General features: G+C 40.8%; 1 protein-coding gene across 3 annotated transcripts; it reads left to right on the forward strand.

Moving 5' to 3' along the window:
* The first annotated feature begins 826 nt into the window (after positions 1 to 826).
* LOC140133659 (uncharacterized) lies at positions 827 to 14,271 on the forward strand. 3 transcript variants are annotated; one of them, XM_072154116.1, is made up of 5 exons: positions 827 to 1,084; positions 1,646 to 2,195; positions 9,785 to 10,323; positions 11,416 to 11,482; positions 12,226 to 14,271. In XM_072154116.1, exons 2-5 carry the CDS (start codon positions 1,652 to 1,654, stop codon positions 13,743 to 13,745), a joined length of 2,670 nt encoding a protein of 889 aa, XP_072010217.1. In that variant the 5' UTR covers positions 827 to 1,084; positions 1,646 to 1,651; the 3' UTR covers positions 13,746 to 14,271. The 3 variants fall into 3 exon arrangements, with proteins under 3 accessions (XP_072010217.1, XP_072010218.1, XP_072010219.1); XM_072154117.1 differs by lacking the exon at positions 827 to 1,084 and adding an exon at positions 1,225 to 1,321; XM_072154118.1 differs by lacking the exons at positions 827 to 1,084; positions 1,646 to 2,195 and adding an exon at positions 4,693 to 4,760.
* The last annotated feature ends 3,116 nt before the right edge of the window (positions 14,272 to 17,387 follow it).

The following is a 17,387-nucleotide window of genomic DNA, read 5'->3' on the forward strand; positions in this document are numbered from 1 at the left end:
TTCTTGTAGATAGGGAATCACGCTGATCCTTCAGACAACCCCTTTAACAAACTGATATAGCTGTGGAGGGCTGCATGGCAAGAAGGGAGTCGTAGAGGACAAGGAGCCAGACTTATCTCCATGGGTGCTCATCACAATGTGGCGATCTGATCTGGCAAGGAGAGCTATATAACACCAGGGGAGGAGTAAGACTGCCATGGGCCCTGTGCTGTATGAGTATTATAGCCTCCTCAAGGCTGGAAGTCACTACCTACATATGTACTAGAATCAGCTTCTTGGGGAATGGAGGATGTGTCGCATCTGCTGCTTTCAGTCTCTTGTTTCAGGACCTTTGGAGGACCTTTAAAGGTTCTGCAATGTGTATTGGGAGCATAAGCAGATGTATGAGGATTTCATGGGAGAAGGTTCATTTCAGTCTAAAATTTGGTGGGTGGTTTGGGTGGCCATGGACCCGCTAGAAGGCTTTGGCCCCGGACTACCACCCAAACCGCCTATGTTATCATCTGCTACTGTACAACACAACATGTACTATACAGAGAATCTCCAACATAGTCCAGTTGGAATGGAAATATCTATAGATCTTTAATTTTTTAAAAAAATGAAACTTCTCTTAGACAGCTGGAGGCAAAGCCAAATGTTGCCCCCCTTCTTGCGTGTAAATTTAGCTTCTGATCTACCTATTCTTGGCTTCTGTTTTTGTTTTGGTAAGTAAATTATCTCTCCCCACAAATATGCAGGAAGTGGTCTTGAAATCCAATAGCTCTTCAACATCTTGACTATAGTTGTACCTCCAAGGTTCAGCCTCAGTCTGAAAGAGGAGATTGAGTGAAATGCACAATGAAAAGCATTCCTGCCCCTGGCCACCATAATTAGGCTAAAACTTGGATTTACATTTAGAGTCGCAAACACTTAACCTTCTTCTTTACCTCCTCCTCAATGTGACAGAGGGGGGCAAATCATGGACATATTGCATTAGGGGGCAAAGAATTCTCCTGGAATCTGTCGAATAATGGATTTGTATTCATGACCTATCAGTGAAGAACTTTTCATGGATGTATGAGAAGAAGTGGAATTTAATTTTAAGGTAAGTTGATGAACCATCGAGGCTAGTGAGTGGAGGGTTAATGGGTGGTCTCTGAGTAATTCTAAGCTAATGAAATCCGAGGAATGTTGCACATTACATTCCCGGCTTGTGGGGTTTACTTTTTTTTTTTTGTTAGCAGAGGTCACTAGTTTGGGTAGACTGAGTTCTCTGAACTGATGATAAGTCATTAATTGGAGGTAGCAGCTCCGAGGACTTGACTCCGCAAGTCTTCCCAAGGTATTCCAACCATAAAACATCTCTTTCAAGATTCATCTCAGCTAAAGCAAATATTCGAAAGGCAAGACACTACAGCTGGGACAATTGGAAACAGATGCTCGAGGAGCTTTTATGTAGATACATTAAAGGGGGTTTTACTTTTGTAAGCTTGAAGGAATGCATTTTATATGGGGTGGAAGACAAATAGATGGTAAGATGTCTGATGCATATCTGGCCAGAAGGTGCTGCTTGCATTCCTCATTACTATTCGCAACGTTGCACATGTTGAGGATTGCTCGATGTGATGATTATTTCTCCTTGCTTTATGCTTTTGTGTATCTGCAGATAACCATGCTGAGTTGGTGGTCCTGCACATGGATGAGTTGCCTGCTATTCCTGCCTGTATGTTATGGAATTCCAGCCGAGAGATGTCCTGGGGGTCTCTCCTGCACCAGTAGCTCCATTGATAATGAACAGCCAAAGCCCTGTGTGGGTGCAAGGTGCCCAGCTAAAGCAACCAGGACCTCACACTCCTACCAGCAGACAGCAAGCAGTGATATTCTCTACCAGCCTACGAGAACTAACCAGCAGAAATCAGTTTCGACAAGTTCTGACTTTTTGGGAAGTTCTGAAGCATTGGGTGGAACACAAAGCAACATCACCAGAGATTGTAAAGGAATTGAATGTAAACTGCCCCTGAGGATCCGCTTGAAATCTCGAGGCAGAGTTCCTTGTACTGGGGAAGGATGTCCCCCTGTGGAGGGACAGCAAGGTTTGCTGAGGTTGTCAGACAGGGCCGCTCACTTTATTGGGGAGGTACCAGATCTTCCATTCTCAAACGCTGAACTAGGAGGAGCTCCATTGGGAGTTCAACTCACCTGTGATATTAAACCAGGTAAGCCTGATTTTGGTTTGTTGAAATCATGAAGTTATGATTTTAGTTGTGTCCCTATGTAAAAAACACCTAAATACTATGGGGGGGGGGGTGAAAAAAATCATAACACATGATAACGTTACCCAAGATTTACTAAACAGACATAGCCCATGAATTGAATTACTAATAGAGATGAGCGAGCACTAAAATGCTCGGGTGCTCGTTATTCGAGACGAACTTTTCCTGATGCTCGAGTGCTCGTCTCGAATAACGAGCCCCATTGAAGTCAATGGGAGACTCGAGCATTTTTCAAAGGGACCATGGTTCGGGAATAAAATGTGTTATTTAATTGAAAAAGAATGTCTTCTCATAAGTTAGCAGATGTATGCAAACATCTGCAATCTATTCTTCACTGTTCCGCGCGTATATTATCTCCCGACAAGTTAGCAGATGTGAAGAACAGTGAAGAATAGAATAAAAACAGTGAACACAGTGAACACAGGATCATTTAAGTGAAAAATGCAGTGAAAAACACAGTGAAGAATAGATTGCAGATGTTCGGCACATCTGCTTACTTGTCGGGAGATACGCTGTCCCGGGATCCGCTGCTCTTCTTCCACTGAGGTCTCCCCGATCTCTCTGCCCTTCCCGATGTGGACCATATGTGGACCATACTAGGGTTCCACGTCCATGAATGTCTGACATTTCAGGAAACAAAGTAATGCCTCTGTGCTAAACGCCACTATCTCATTGTGGTCGGAGATTTTGCCGAGGCATCAATGAAGCTACCCGCTGGTTTCCAAGAATGCAGGTATCCAAGTATGTCCATGGTTACCCGCAATCTTCATTGATTTTGTTTCTTGTAGCGCAGGCAGCAGCTTCAGCGCTGTCTCCCTTTGCAAGCTGCAGCCATACGCGATCGTGAATATCCACAGACGCTTGTGATGGTGAGCTCGCAATCTTTTAGAGTTTATTCTTCTACTCAAGCAGTCAACAGCTTCAGCTCTGTATCCTCCATCAAGCAGCTGCCACACGGGTATCCAAGGACGCTTGTGCCCTTGGTTACCCACAAAATCTTTATAGCTTTTCTTTCTTTAGCACAGACAGTGGCTTCAGCGCTGTATCCTCCTGCAAGTGATCGCGGGTATCCAAGGACGCTTGCGCTGGTAACATCATGTTTACCCGCGATCGCATATGGCAGCAGCTTGCAGGAGGATACAGTGCTGAAGCCGCTGCCTGTGCTAGAAGAAAGAAAAGCTATAAAGATTGCCCCTCAGTACTGTCACTTCTTTGTTAAAGCGCAGCAGCTACAGTATTCCTCTGCAAGCCGCTGCCTCTGTTAATTATTGCAGCATCTTCATTATGCTCCTGAAAGCCGCTGTTATGTGCGATCCCAGGTATCCAAGGACGCGTGCGGGATATATCTAGCACAAGTGTTACTCTCTATCTATACTATCTTCAGCTTATCTTGATCTACCTTATCCTCTACCCATCTTTGAATAGGCTCCCGCCACCAGTTGCAGGTGGGATTCATTTATATGTGCTGCTCCCCAATGTCTTTGTGCTGCTCCCCGACATCTCTGTGCTGCTCCCCGGTGTCTCTGTCCTGCTCCCCGATGTCTCTGTCCTGTTCCCCGATGTCTCTGTCCTGTTCCCCGTGTTCTTCAATGTGTTCTTCACATACTATTTTGTTCGCACCGTTCCGCGCGTATCTCCCGACAAGTAAGCAGATGTGCCGAACATCTGTAATCTATTCTTCACTGAGTTTTTCGCTGTGTTTTTCACTTAAATGATCCTGTGTTCACTGTTTTTATTCTATTCTTCACTGTTCTTCACTGTGTTTTTTTAATTAAATGCTCGATCTCGAGCAGGGGAGATACTCGTCCGAGCAACGAGCCGTTTCGAGTACCTTAATACTCGAACGAGCATCAAGCTCGGACGAGTATACTCGCTCATCTCTAATTACTAAGGTTTATATGATAACTCCTCATACCCCTCAACCCTTGTGGAGAATAATTCACCTTTACAACTTTTTTCACTTGTAACCATATAAGACTATTTATTTTTATTGAAAAAATTGCTAATTTATTAAATTTATTAAAATAAGCGCCGATATGCCCATAGATTGCAAAGGAACTGAATGCAAAATGCCTCTTAAGATTTGCTGGAAAACTAAAAAAAACAGAGCTCCTGATTTCAATGCAGACCTGTATCCATAGTAACAGACTGCAAACAAACCCTGTGTAGTCTGATCATGCAGTCACAAAAATTCAATCTTTCCTACTTCTTGGCTTCATGCATTGTGTAGGTGAAAATGAATAGAGGGTCAATTATAAATGTACATAACTTTAGGATCAGGGGCCTTATTTTTTTATAATATAAATAATAAAAAAAAACGAAAACTTTTAAAATATTTTTTGCTCCATAGAAAAAGGACAGCTTCACGTCACATCTCAGTGTAGACAGAAGAGACGTAACATTAATATTTAGTTTAGCTTTAGCTTTCTGAATATTCCAACTTGTTCAGGACCACCGACGGAGTTGAGTGAAACTAACACAAGGTCCAGGATATGTTTGCATTTTGCGGTACGTCTTGGTATATTTAGAGGAACCTTCATGTAACACACTAGTTTTTGACTAGTTTATAAAGAAAACAACATCACATTTTGGTGGAAATCCAATCTATGGAGGAACTTTGGTGGAAATCAGTCTTCAAGCTCCTACAGATGTTTGGATCAGCTCTTGTTTCCATCAGCCGGAAATCTTGGAAATTTTCAAATTTAGTATTTTCTTCAAATTTAAAAAAATTACCTAAAAAAAGACAAAAACAATTTGTTTTATTTGCTCTCCCCCTACTATATAATTAATTATATTTCTGAAGGCCGGTTGTAGCTGTTTGCAGTTGTTCCTGTGCTCTCCTGGTAGGGTCTACATCCCCGAGGCCAACCAGTGGATCATCTGGCACCTTCTTCAGCGAGTCTAAACCTGCCGGCTGATGTAAGAGGTCTCTGCATATTCAGGGCATCTTCCTCAGAAGAGCTGTCAGTCTTTCTTCTGATTATTGATGTTGATTTCATGAAAGGAAACTGGATGACAGGTCCCGAGGGAGGAAGCGATTAAACGTTTTTAGCTGTGTTAATATGCTTAAAACGGTACAAAGGGAAACTAATGGAGCCTACAGCCGGCAGACACATTACTGACAGTCATGTAGGGCCAGTTCTGTAGGGTAGAAGATCCCTCAGGCAATACATTTCTACAGCAGCTTCTGCAGTCCATGTATAAAATACCATAAAATTGCTAAGACCGCGGCTATATTAGACTGCATTTACATTAGTGACAGTGACTTTAGACCATTAAAGGGAACCTGTCATCAGCAATTGACCTGATGAACCGATAACAGAATATCGTCAACACCTTCTAGTTTTTTGTGGTGGCATCGTGGGGTGAAGAAGCCACTGCCTATACATCACATAATATATTGGTCTATCTGACTTTTTTGTAATGAACAATCGCCCTGCCATTATCTTATGATAGTATTCATGAATATAAGATTAAGGTCTTGGCAGGGCGATTGCTTATGGACAGTTATTGATCACATGACCCTGCATCTGCGGCCATTTTATGGACAGGAATCTGGAGGATGAGTTAAAAGACAGGAGGCCTCACTTTACATATCAAGAAAGCGGAGCAGAACTATAACTAGATGTATATTGGTAAATTACCCAATATCCTGCACCACACACTTACACGCACATTACAAAAAACATGAGGTAAAGTGGACAACCCCTTTAATAAAACAAGCATAGCAATACTATTCACATAGATAACTCCTCACAGGGAAGGGTGTTTATTTTGTCTGGTTCCCCTCTCTTACAGCGACTTCTTTATGTGACTTCATTAGGATTTGACTCCATATAACTCGCTCTGTGATGATCTGGAATTATGATCTACATGATCTGGAATTATGTGTTCGGGCTTCATGCAACTGGAAGTCAGATGAGCTGAAAGGCGGCTTTATGTGTCAGAGTATCAGGTTCCGTCCCCGGGGGGCGCTCTGCATTTGATGTGCTGAGTGATAGTTTAATTACCCCCCCTACACTGACAGTATATTAGCAGACATTACACATTACATGGATATAAGTGTTACCAACCATAAAATGTCTAGTATTTAGTATTGAATAACAAAGAATTCTATAGAATGAAATGTAGATGAAATCACTCAATTACGATTCATAACCAGAGCAAAAAAAATGAGTGTTTACAGTCCAAAAACATAAACCTCATACAAAATTATAAAATAAATACTTTATTCCATATATTAAAAGAAACATTTTTGACAGTACAATTAGTCTCCATAATGATGAATTCCAGATAAAAAAGCCACTACCAAACAGATTCTAGGAATAATGTCTAGGAATCAGGCAGACCCCCTACAGGATAGGTTCTTTAGGTTTGTACTTAAGGTGAATTTGTATGTAAGTCGGAAGCCTATGCTGTCACAGTTCATGGATAATACACACAGTGATGTCACAGTACAGGGATAATACACACAGTGATGTCACAGTACAGGATAATGCACACAGTGATGTCACAGTACAAGGATAATACACACAGTGATGTCACAGTACATGGATAATACACACAGTGATGTCACAGTACAGAGTTAATACACACAGTGATGTCACAGTACAGGGATAATACACACAGTGATGTCACAGTACAGGATAATACACACAGTGATGTCACAGTACAGGGATAATACACACAGTGATGTCACAGTACAGGGATAATACACACAGTGATTTCACAGTACAGGGATGATACACACAGTGATGTCACAGTACTGGGATAATACACACGGTGATGTCACAGTACAGGGATAATACACACAGTGATGTCACAGTACAGGGATAATACACACAGTGATATCACAGCACATGGATAATACACAGTGATGTCACAGTACAGGGATAATACACACAGTGATGTCACAGTACAGGGATAATACACACAGTGATGTCACAGTACAGGTATAATACACAGTGATGTCACAGTACAGGGATAATACACACAATGATGTCACAGTACAGAGATAATACACACAGTGATGTCACAGTACAGGGATAATACACACAGTGATGTCACAGTACAGGGAGAATACACAGTGATGTCACAGTACAGGTATAATACACAGTGATGTCACAGTACAGGGAGAATACACAGTGATGTCACAGTACAGGGAGAATACACAGTGATGCCACAGTACAGGGAGAATACACACAGTGATGTCACAGTACAGGGATAATACACACAGTGATGTCACAGTACAGGGAGAATACACAGTGATGTCACAGTACAGGTATAATACACAGTGATGTCACAGTACAGGGAGAATACACAGTGATGTCACAGTACAGGGAGAATACACAGTGATGCCACAGTACAGGGAGAATACACACAGTGATGTCACAGTACAGGGATAATACACACAGTGATGTCACAGTACAGGGAGAATACACAGTGATGTCACAGTACAGGTATAATACACAGTGATGTCACAGTACAGGGAGAATACACAGTGATGTCACAGTACAGGGAGAATACACAGTGATGCCACAGTACAGGGAGAATACACAGTGATGTCACAGTACAGGGATCATTTGCATGTTACAACATCTGCAGGATCTGCCCTCTCAAAAGTTACCTTCTTTTATCTAGTTTGATTGATGATGCTGCAGAAGGGCAAATGTTTTTCTTCTTTTAGAAAGTGTCTTTATCTGTGTTCAGTGGAATTTGCACCCAGGGCTGATGTGTATTGGCAGCTGAGAGGAGGCATCAGAGTGTAGCAGAATTTAATAAGACTTTATAGGCCACACATCCTCCGCTCACAGGACATGTACTATTATGCTGTATTACAGGGCAGGACTGATATGAGTTTTAAATCGTACAAACCCTTCAAAAAAACTTCAAAAATCGTTAGTCTAGTCTATCTCTACCATTACCTCCTTCCTCCTCCGCACACTACTCTCACTGGCCTGACGTAGTATCTTGTCAGGGAAGCCATTTTGAATTTAGAATTTTTGTGTCCCCAACACTTTTCTATATTCTGTATTTCCCTTTAAGCCACTGTCCACATTATATCTGACTTTCCTGCCCTTATTTAGGGTAAGTTCCTACTAGGATGCGACATGTTAGGGGTAACAACATGTCCACTTTCATGGTTCGGCTTTGCTTGTCTTGGCAAATTGTTAGCAAAGTGTTTGGGGGTATTTGTCTACAACCCAGAGTATCCTGGCACTACTCATATTTCTCAGGTCTGCCCTGCCGCTGATAATGTGAGGCACGTCTGTTTTCTATATGCTGTGTATTTTAGGAACATATGTTTTGCTTAGCCGGGGGGCACACATGTGCACACAGATGTTTCTCATTGACTAAACTTGCAATTAGATGGTCACTTAATGCTCGGATTACATTGTAGGGAGCTGTACTGTATATACACTGAGTAAATTATCTTTCCAAAAATGTCAATGGTGGCTGTTTGCAGGATCACATGAAGGCTATTCCTCCCTCCTGTATAGCTTATTGCCGCTGTCCGGTGGTGGCACAGTCAAGGACTCATAGCAAGGGACAAACTGACCCCCTTCTATGGTGTTGGGCACATAAAATTCTTGAATAATGTACAGGGGTTGTGTAACTAAACCAAGTTGAGACGTACAGGACAGATAGTATCATAGTAAGCCGCCTGTCCCGGACATATTGCGAGATTGACAGTCAATCTAGCAAATTTACCCCCCTAGCATGTCCAGGTCAGTTGACCAATCCAAAACGCAGAACCTGAACCCAATCATCGGGTCCACTCATCTCCACTCATTAATCCCTTCAAGACCAATTTTTTAGTTTTTTTTTAACTCCACTTCTTCCACAAGCCGTATCTTTTCGTTTTTTTGTTTACAAAGGTAAATGAGGGATAGTTCTCTGCAAGACTAATTGTGTTTTCTAGTGGCACTGATTAATATTCTGTGCCATGTACTGAGAAGCTGGAAAAAATTCTGAATCTGGTGAATTTGGCAATTTGGACCATTTTCTGATGGGCATTCAATGTGTGGTTGAGATGACACTTCTCCTTCTTTCTTTGGATCAGTACAAAGACAGAAATGCCAAATTTATATAGTTTTAATTGTGTCTTAATACCTTTAAAAAATTCCAAATGTGGTGAAATTGGCAAAAAAATACAGTTGCAGTATCCTCTGATGGGCTTTCAATGTGCCGTTGAGACGATGCTTCTACTTTATTCTTTAGACGAGTACAATCGTAGAAATACTACATTTATATAGTTTAGTTATGTCTTAATACCTTTAAAAAATTCTAAAACCTTTCATTAATAAAAACTTACATCACCTTAATTGCAAAATTCTAAAAAAGTGGCTAATTCGGACAATTGGGTGCTATTTTCGGCTATGGGGTTCATCCGATTAATAAAAAAATGACACAACAAATTTCCATCATGGCCTTTAGAGATAGAAGTTAGACAAAATATCTGATACACGTTCATTCTATACAGATCTCTATGTATAATTCATGTTAAATTTGTCAAAATGAATATATTACAGGTGAAAATGAAGTCCCATCAGAAGATGCGTTGATTCTTCAGTTGCAGCTTGCCAAAGGCCAGGAGAAGTTTGTGGAGTCATTGAAAATGCAACAAAAGACCATCACGGATTTACAGCAGAAACTCTCCGAGCAGCAGAACCTACTGATCAACCAGCAGCGAGAGATCATAGAGCAGCAGAGGAGAATGTATGAGCAGATGGACATGGTGAAAGTCCAGTACAGTATGCTGTTTGACACCGTAAAGCAGATGTCCTTCCAGAGCCTACAGGAGGACATACAGCAGTACTTTGAAGCGCATCTCCAAGGGTTGCAGAATCAGGTCCGGAACAACCTCCAGAAAACATACTCCGTACATAAGGTGGAGGTGGACGCCAAAGTGCTTGACGTTGAAGAACCTTTACCTGAGTGTGGCATCTGTGAAAGCGATGAGTTTTGTAACTTTCAGAAAACTCCTCCTCAGTGTGAGAAATGTACCTTGTGCCCCGCTGGATTCTTCCAACTCTCTGACTGTTCCGAAAATATTGATCGGATTTGTCAAGTAAGTAAAAAAATTTTCTAAAATCTGAGCAATGTTGCAATAAAGATAAATGTGATGTAAAAACTTGTTTTTATACTTTATGAAATAACAAGTCTGGAACATCTATTTTATAGAAAACCGGTCACTAAAACACATGTCAGGAGAGGTAATCGGTCCTCGTTATCGATTGAGGAGTTTTCCATACTAACAATAACAATTGACATTGATTATATTCTATTGATAGGTCATCAACAGAGATGAGAGAATTTCTTAAAAATTTGATTCTGGTCTAAATCAAATCGGTCTCAACTGGGAGGTCATAGAAACCTTATCCGACCTTATTATTTTTGCCAAGAGCTGGAGGCTCTCAAATTTCAGTACCATGAATGGTCAAGAAATTCAGATTCATGCCGAATCTAATTTTTGAAGAAATCCAGATTGAATTCCATGTTATCTGATTCGATTCGCACTTCTCTTGTTATCAAATTGGGGTGGGGTTCCAATACCTAGCACTCCTACAGATCAGACAGTTTCATTCTCCTTGTAGTGGCTGAACCAAGTCACTACACCTTCCTGTTCCATTCAAAGGGGTGTTGGACCCCTCTCAATCCAATTGGACTAGATTTCAGTTTCTTGAGATGTTGTTCCAGTTGCAATCTCCCGTCCAATGTGGCCCCGCAGACAGATTTACGCAATCACAAGCTAGGCATCAATATTTGGGAAGGTAACCATCATGCTTGAGGCCTACTTAAAATAATAGGATCCACGCTAAAGTTCTGCTGGGTGTTATAGGTTCTTTGTCAGGGGAGTTGTACCGAATTGGAACTGATGACCTGGTACCACCCACATGACAGTACATTGTCTGATTTATATTTTGGTTATCAAAACTAACCTCACTAATTGCCTGGGAACGTTAGGGGCTACAGAAAATATTCCAGCTCCACCAAAAGCAGTGAAGCGGCACCTATTAAATTGGGAGTGGGAGTTGGTGTGGGTGATAAAAAATCCCCCTTAAGGGCTCAAAAACAAAATCATATTTTAAAAACAAAACAAGGAAAAAAAATCAAATCATTATATTGATTGTCTAGACATAATTAATTTCATATTTTGCAGGACAGAGACGAGTGCATGGATTCACCAAGCATCTGCGGCGAGAGGATTAAGTGCTTAAACACCCCAGGTACCGTGTCTGTTAATCTTTTTAGATCACGTGCACCAAAATCCTGGCGGAATTCGACGCAAAACTGAAAAATTTGGGAAACCCGACGAAAGTGCAGCCGTGGAGCCCTTAGGAAATGAGCCCCACTGTCTCAGTAAAAGGGATTGTTTTACTTTAGTTGTATTGATGGCCTCTTAGACTACCTGGTGCTGCTGGAGAAAGGTGGAAGCAGCTGATCAGTAAGGGGTTTCTGATATTTGTTGAGCTGTTCTATAGGTAGAAAACTCCTTTACATTTTTTTTGACTGTAGTTGTAAGGCACAATAATAATTACCACTCGCACGCTCCGGGTCATAGATGCAATTAGCAATTATTATTTTTATATTTATCCCTCTGATTTTTTCTGGTATCAGTATTATATTTATAAGTGGGTTGCTCTACCAGATGTGATGTCAGATCTGTACTGTGTCCAGTCTGATCTTTCCCTTGGAAACTCCTTCTCCCCTCTCACAGCGTGCAGTCTCATAAAATCACTGTACAGCTGCCTCTCCCCTAGCTCTGCTGTTTTCTATTAGACAAGTATTTTTGGTGATAGATGATTTTTTACATCTTTATTGGCTAAGGCAGGCACAATAATAAAAATAGCTACTGTATACTTTATATTATACTATGGTAAAAGTAAAAATAACCACTAAAGTTATTGTACACTAAGACATTATTCCTTACTATAATTGTCTTTCTTAACCATATTATGTTTTCTACCAGGTGGCTTCCGGTGTCTTGGGATTGCTGAAAAGGAGGCAGCATTAGGGATTTGCGGTGACCAATACTTCTATAATAAGGAACTGCAGGAGTGCCAAGCCTGCTCGGAGTGTGAAGAAGGGGTTGTTGCCTTTTCATGTACTGCCGATAGCGACACAGTCTGCACAACCACAAGTGAAAGCAAATTATCTGAATCGTGGTCTTCTAGCCTTTCCCTGCCTACATCTAAAAATCCTAACTCCCAGATCTACCCAGGCCTCAACCTAAAGATCAAAGAGAAGATGAATTGTGAAATCTTATCTCCAGAAGACAATCAGGCGGTCTTCAAACAACATGGCTTGTTATGGGCAGATCTGAATTTTGCAGTAAAACACAACTGCAGAAACTTTCTTCAGCTGTCTATAAAACTTAACAACAGCGAAGAAGGTTATGAGTTAAGTGGTTCACGTATAGAACAGCCAGAAGGGAAATACTTCCAGAGCACTAGTATCAGTTGCGCAGCTGAAGTTGAGCCAAGCCAAACTTTATCCGTGGTTCTCAAAAGTCCCAACCAGTTCTGTAATCAGAGTAAAGACTTGCACGTCTATGACCTGAACACTCCACTTAGTTTGCTTTGGCTATCTCACGACACGGGAGCGGTGGCCATGACTGCTCAGATGTCCACAGCAATGCACTACCAAACCAACTATCGGCCCACCTTTAAGATTATCTCAGTGTCTGATCCTTACATGGTTGGCCTTTCCCACGATGGCAGAAGCATAAAGCTTACAGAGTCTGGTGTAGTCAAATTTGTCTTCCAACAAGCCTTATATTCTATGGGTCCAACCTGTGTGCGGGAAGGTTTTACTCTAATCTTTTACATTAATCGAAACGGCACCAATTCAGAATTATTGCAAATTTTTAAGTCAGGCGTCAACTACAGAGACACTTCCATCTCAGGATCTGGTGCAGCCAAAGTCAACGCTGGAGACATAATAAATTTTGAGGTCCTATCACCGGCACAATGCAATGTTAGATATTTTGGGGAAAATTCTGGAATCAGTATGTTAAGTCTTCTCTGGATTCCCACAGCAATTTCTACAGCCATCACAGCCTCGGTATCCAATATTGGATTACCAACGGGAGCGGTGAGGAATAAAATCTTGACTTTTACCATGGATCTACCCAATGATAAGATAATTCAGCTTATTTCCACCGGCCAGTTTGCCCACAAATATTTTAAGTTCACTGAAAGTGGAGGCGTCAGTGTGTCCTTCAATCTGAAATTGATCCACTCGTGCAACGTCGTTAAAGTGACAATAAGTACACGAATAAGTGACCAAGTGCAACCAACTGTGGTGGCCCAACAAATTGGTGGTCAGATGCCTGAAGGAAGCCAATGGACTAGTGTGGCTCTACGATCCTCATTTCATGTTCAAAATGGCTCCATGTTATCTGTTTCCCTTGATTGTGTTCGCGGTAGAATCAACCAAATTGCTCATGACAAAGGCACTAATTTGTCTATCCTATGGGTTTCATCATAGTAGAGATGAGGATGTCAATAAGTTGGTTCGTAGATTTGTTACGAATCCGGAATTTTTCATGCACAGAATAAAAAATTTTCTCATTCGGTTGGACAAATCTTTCAAAATGGCGGCTAGATACTGCTGTCGTTCACCACAGAGCTTAGGGAAGGGTGAATTGGATGGAAAAATTCCAGAAAAAATAAGGGATAGGACCTTTTCACAAAAAAATGTGTATTTTGAGGACTACAGAAGGTTATGTACCAATTCTATCTCAGAATTTTAGTAAACCCAAAAGGGAATTACTACCTAATGTAAATATAGTTTGGAGCCATTTTAGATTCATGGATCTGTGTACTCTGGTCTTTTATTTGCAAATTTTTTTAAGCAACAATAAACTTTATTAATGGGAGACAAAACGTGCTACAGTAAAGGCGCACACCGGTTGGTCATGCAGAACCTTGCAAATTTACACAAATTCTTCAGTTTTTCCAAGTCAATCTACAGACCTTGAGATATTTTGTAGTAAGGGTACATTCAGACGAAAGTGGGCTCGCCCGCCCGTAGGCACACGTCAGCGCGGCGAAGGGGAGGAAGGATAAGTTGCTCATCCCTCCCCTCTCCATAGAGAGGCGCTGTATCACAGAGAAATATATGACATGTCCTATATCTCTTCGTCATGGTGCGGTGATACAACATGTGCAACCGGGCTCCATAGGCACCATTTTCAGCCTGATATTCTCTCCCCATTACGGCTATGTGAATGAGCCCTTAAGTAGTAAAATATATTTTTAATAATCATTAAGAAGCTGGCTTTTATAAAATATGTGTTATTTGTTGTCCTGAATAGGAGGCAAAAGTGTAGAACAATGTTAATAGGTAATAATGTTGTACTATATGATCAAAACATACATCAAAAACGTAGAAACAACTAAAAGACTGGAGAAACTTTTGTAAGAGGAAGTAGATTACGGGGAATCAGGCCTGTTTTGCTGGCAAAAAATGGTTTCCCCCTCCATTTGTCTATTTTTGTAAATGCTCACATATATTTATATTGTATAATACGTATTATTTTGGATAGGTTTTATAGTTTTATGCACATGATCAATTTATGGCCAATGAATTTTTTTTGCGTTGTATGGAGACATCTAAAGCTATATCTAACTTTTGTTTATTATTTAAAGGGCCAATGTGTTTTTAATAATGCTAAAGATGAACTTCAGTCCCTGCACCATTGCTTTCTGTATCAATTCATCACTGTTTTCTAGATCTCTGCTTGCTGTCATTCTATAGGAAGCTTCTTGTTTACTTACTGTGGATAAAAATGGTCACTGGGCATGCAATGTCACACAGGTACATGGATCGTTATGTCTCTGGTCATGTGATGTCACACAAATGCACGGCTCATTATATATCCCTGGTCATGTGATGTCACACAGGTGCACCACTCGTTATATATCCCTGATCATGTGATGTCACACAGATGCACGTCTCGTTATGTCCCTGGTCATGTGATGTCACACAGGTGCACGGCTCATTATATGCCTGGCCATGTGATGTCACACAGGTGCACCACTCGTTATATCCCTGATCATGTGATGTCACACAGATGCACGTCTCGTTATGTCCCTGGTCATGTGATGTCACATAGGTGCACGGCTCATTATATCCCTGGTCATGTGATGTCACACAGATGCACGGCTCGTTATATCCCTTGTCATGTGATACCACACAGGTGCACGGCTTGTTATATCCCTGGTGATGTGATGTCACACAGGTGCACGGCTCGTTATATTCCTGGTGATGTGATGTTACACAGGTGCACGGCTCGTTATATTCCTTGTGATGTGATGTCAAACAGGTGCACAGCTCCTTATATGCCAGGTCATTTGATATCACACTGATCCACAACTCGTTATATCCCTGGTCATGTGATGTCACACAGGTGCATGGCTAGTTAGTTCCCCGGTCATGTGATGTCACACAGGTGCACGGCTCATTATATACCTGGTCATGTGATGTCACACAGGTGCATGGCTTGCTGTATGACACAAATCTGATTACTCTCTGTGATATAACAAGTTTTGCACCTGTGTGACATCACATGACTAGACTGGTTTTAACCACAAGACTTAAACAATGAAGCTTCCTAATGAATGACACCAAGCAGAGATCTAGAGAACAATGAGGAATTAATACAGAAAGTATGTTGGAAAATTGTATAACTTTTCATTACACAGACAATATGAATTATTTGCTGAAAGTGGACAACCCCTTTAACCAGTTGCAACAGTGATGCCATATGACTGCCCATAACTTCCAACAGTGGAAGACATGGAGGCCACATGTCCATTATCTTATGTCACTGTTGTAGCCATCTAAACAAATTGCAACCAATGGAACGTGAGCTGAGGTGCAGAAACTGGTATGAATTTTTGCAAACAAACTGAAACCACATGAAAAAAGTAGAAACTGGACATCCTATTTAACATTAGGTTAAAGGGGAAATCTTATCTGGGCAATCACATTTAATTCATCTGACATATTCAAACATTTCTTCAATTGCATGTTAAAAAAAACAATTAACCTACGTGAAGATAATTTCCCATAAACGCAGCCATGTTGTCCCTTGGAATTGCGATAGCTGTCCTTGGATACAACCAGCCCAAACTCCGGAAGCGTTGGTCATCATGCATACGCTTTTGAGTCCTGTCTGATCACCTACATTCAACAGTCATTACCACAGGATGGCTGTGGGACACAAAGTAACTTCCGAACATTTCATGTGCAATTACCTCCGCATCGGTGGTCGTATCCAAAGACAGCAATCTTGTTTCTAAGGGGCAAAATGACTACGTTTATAGGAAATTATCTACAAAAATATATTTTTGTTAAATAATATCCGATTGAAGAAATGTTTGTATATGGCAGATTAATTAAATGTGAATGTTCAGATGCGAATACCCCTTCAAGACTCAATTAAAGTCACAGGCTAACAATATGCCCACTAGAGACTCAACTGCAATGCCCAACATGACCACTGGATGGTCACATATGAGAATGATAAGGAATGGTTTTGTATGGGCTCCATGTGTTACTGTCATAAAAGAAAACTGAAAACTTATTTCACCTAAAATTGATATATAAGGAAACATATATAAAATGTAAAACGTTACCAGTGTACTAAGAACCCTACAATATATGATTCATCATACCGCTGTGTGCATTAGGCCTAACAATGGATACTGATTGTACTATGTTAATTGATCACTTTGAAGGGAGAATATTTAGTGATTTTTTTTTAGACAATTTCAAGGAGATTAATTACAATTATAAATACTGGGATAAAGCCGATACATTAATGTTTAGAAATTGTGTCATTTACAATTTTGAAAAATAAATCAGTTATTGGTAACTAAATCTTATGTGTATAAAGTAATAAATGTCTGATTTATCTACCGTATTTCTAACACTATAAGATGCTCCTTACTATAAGACTTACCCCAGATTTTGTCATCCAAAAAGAGGAAAAATATATTTGACACCGATTAAAATTTCCCTGTTGGTGACAGACAAGCACAGCACACACTGCTCTGCTACATCCATTCACTCACAAACAGGTCTACTACATCCATTCACTCACAAACAGCTCTGTTGCATACA

Source organism: Engystomops pustulosus, chromosome 5 (assembly GCF_040894005.1).
Source record: "Engystomops pustulosus chromosome 5, aEngPut4.maternal, whole genome shotgun sequence".
NCBI classification, from domain to species: domain Eukaryota; kingdom Metazoa; phylum Chordata; class Amphibia; order Anura; family Leptodactylidae; genus Engystomops; species Engystomops pustulosus.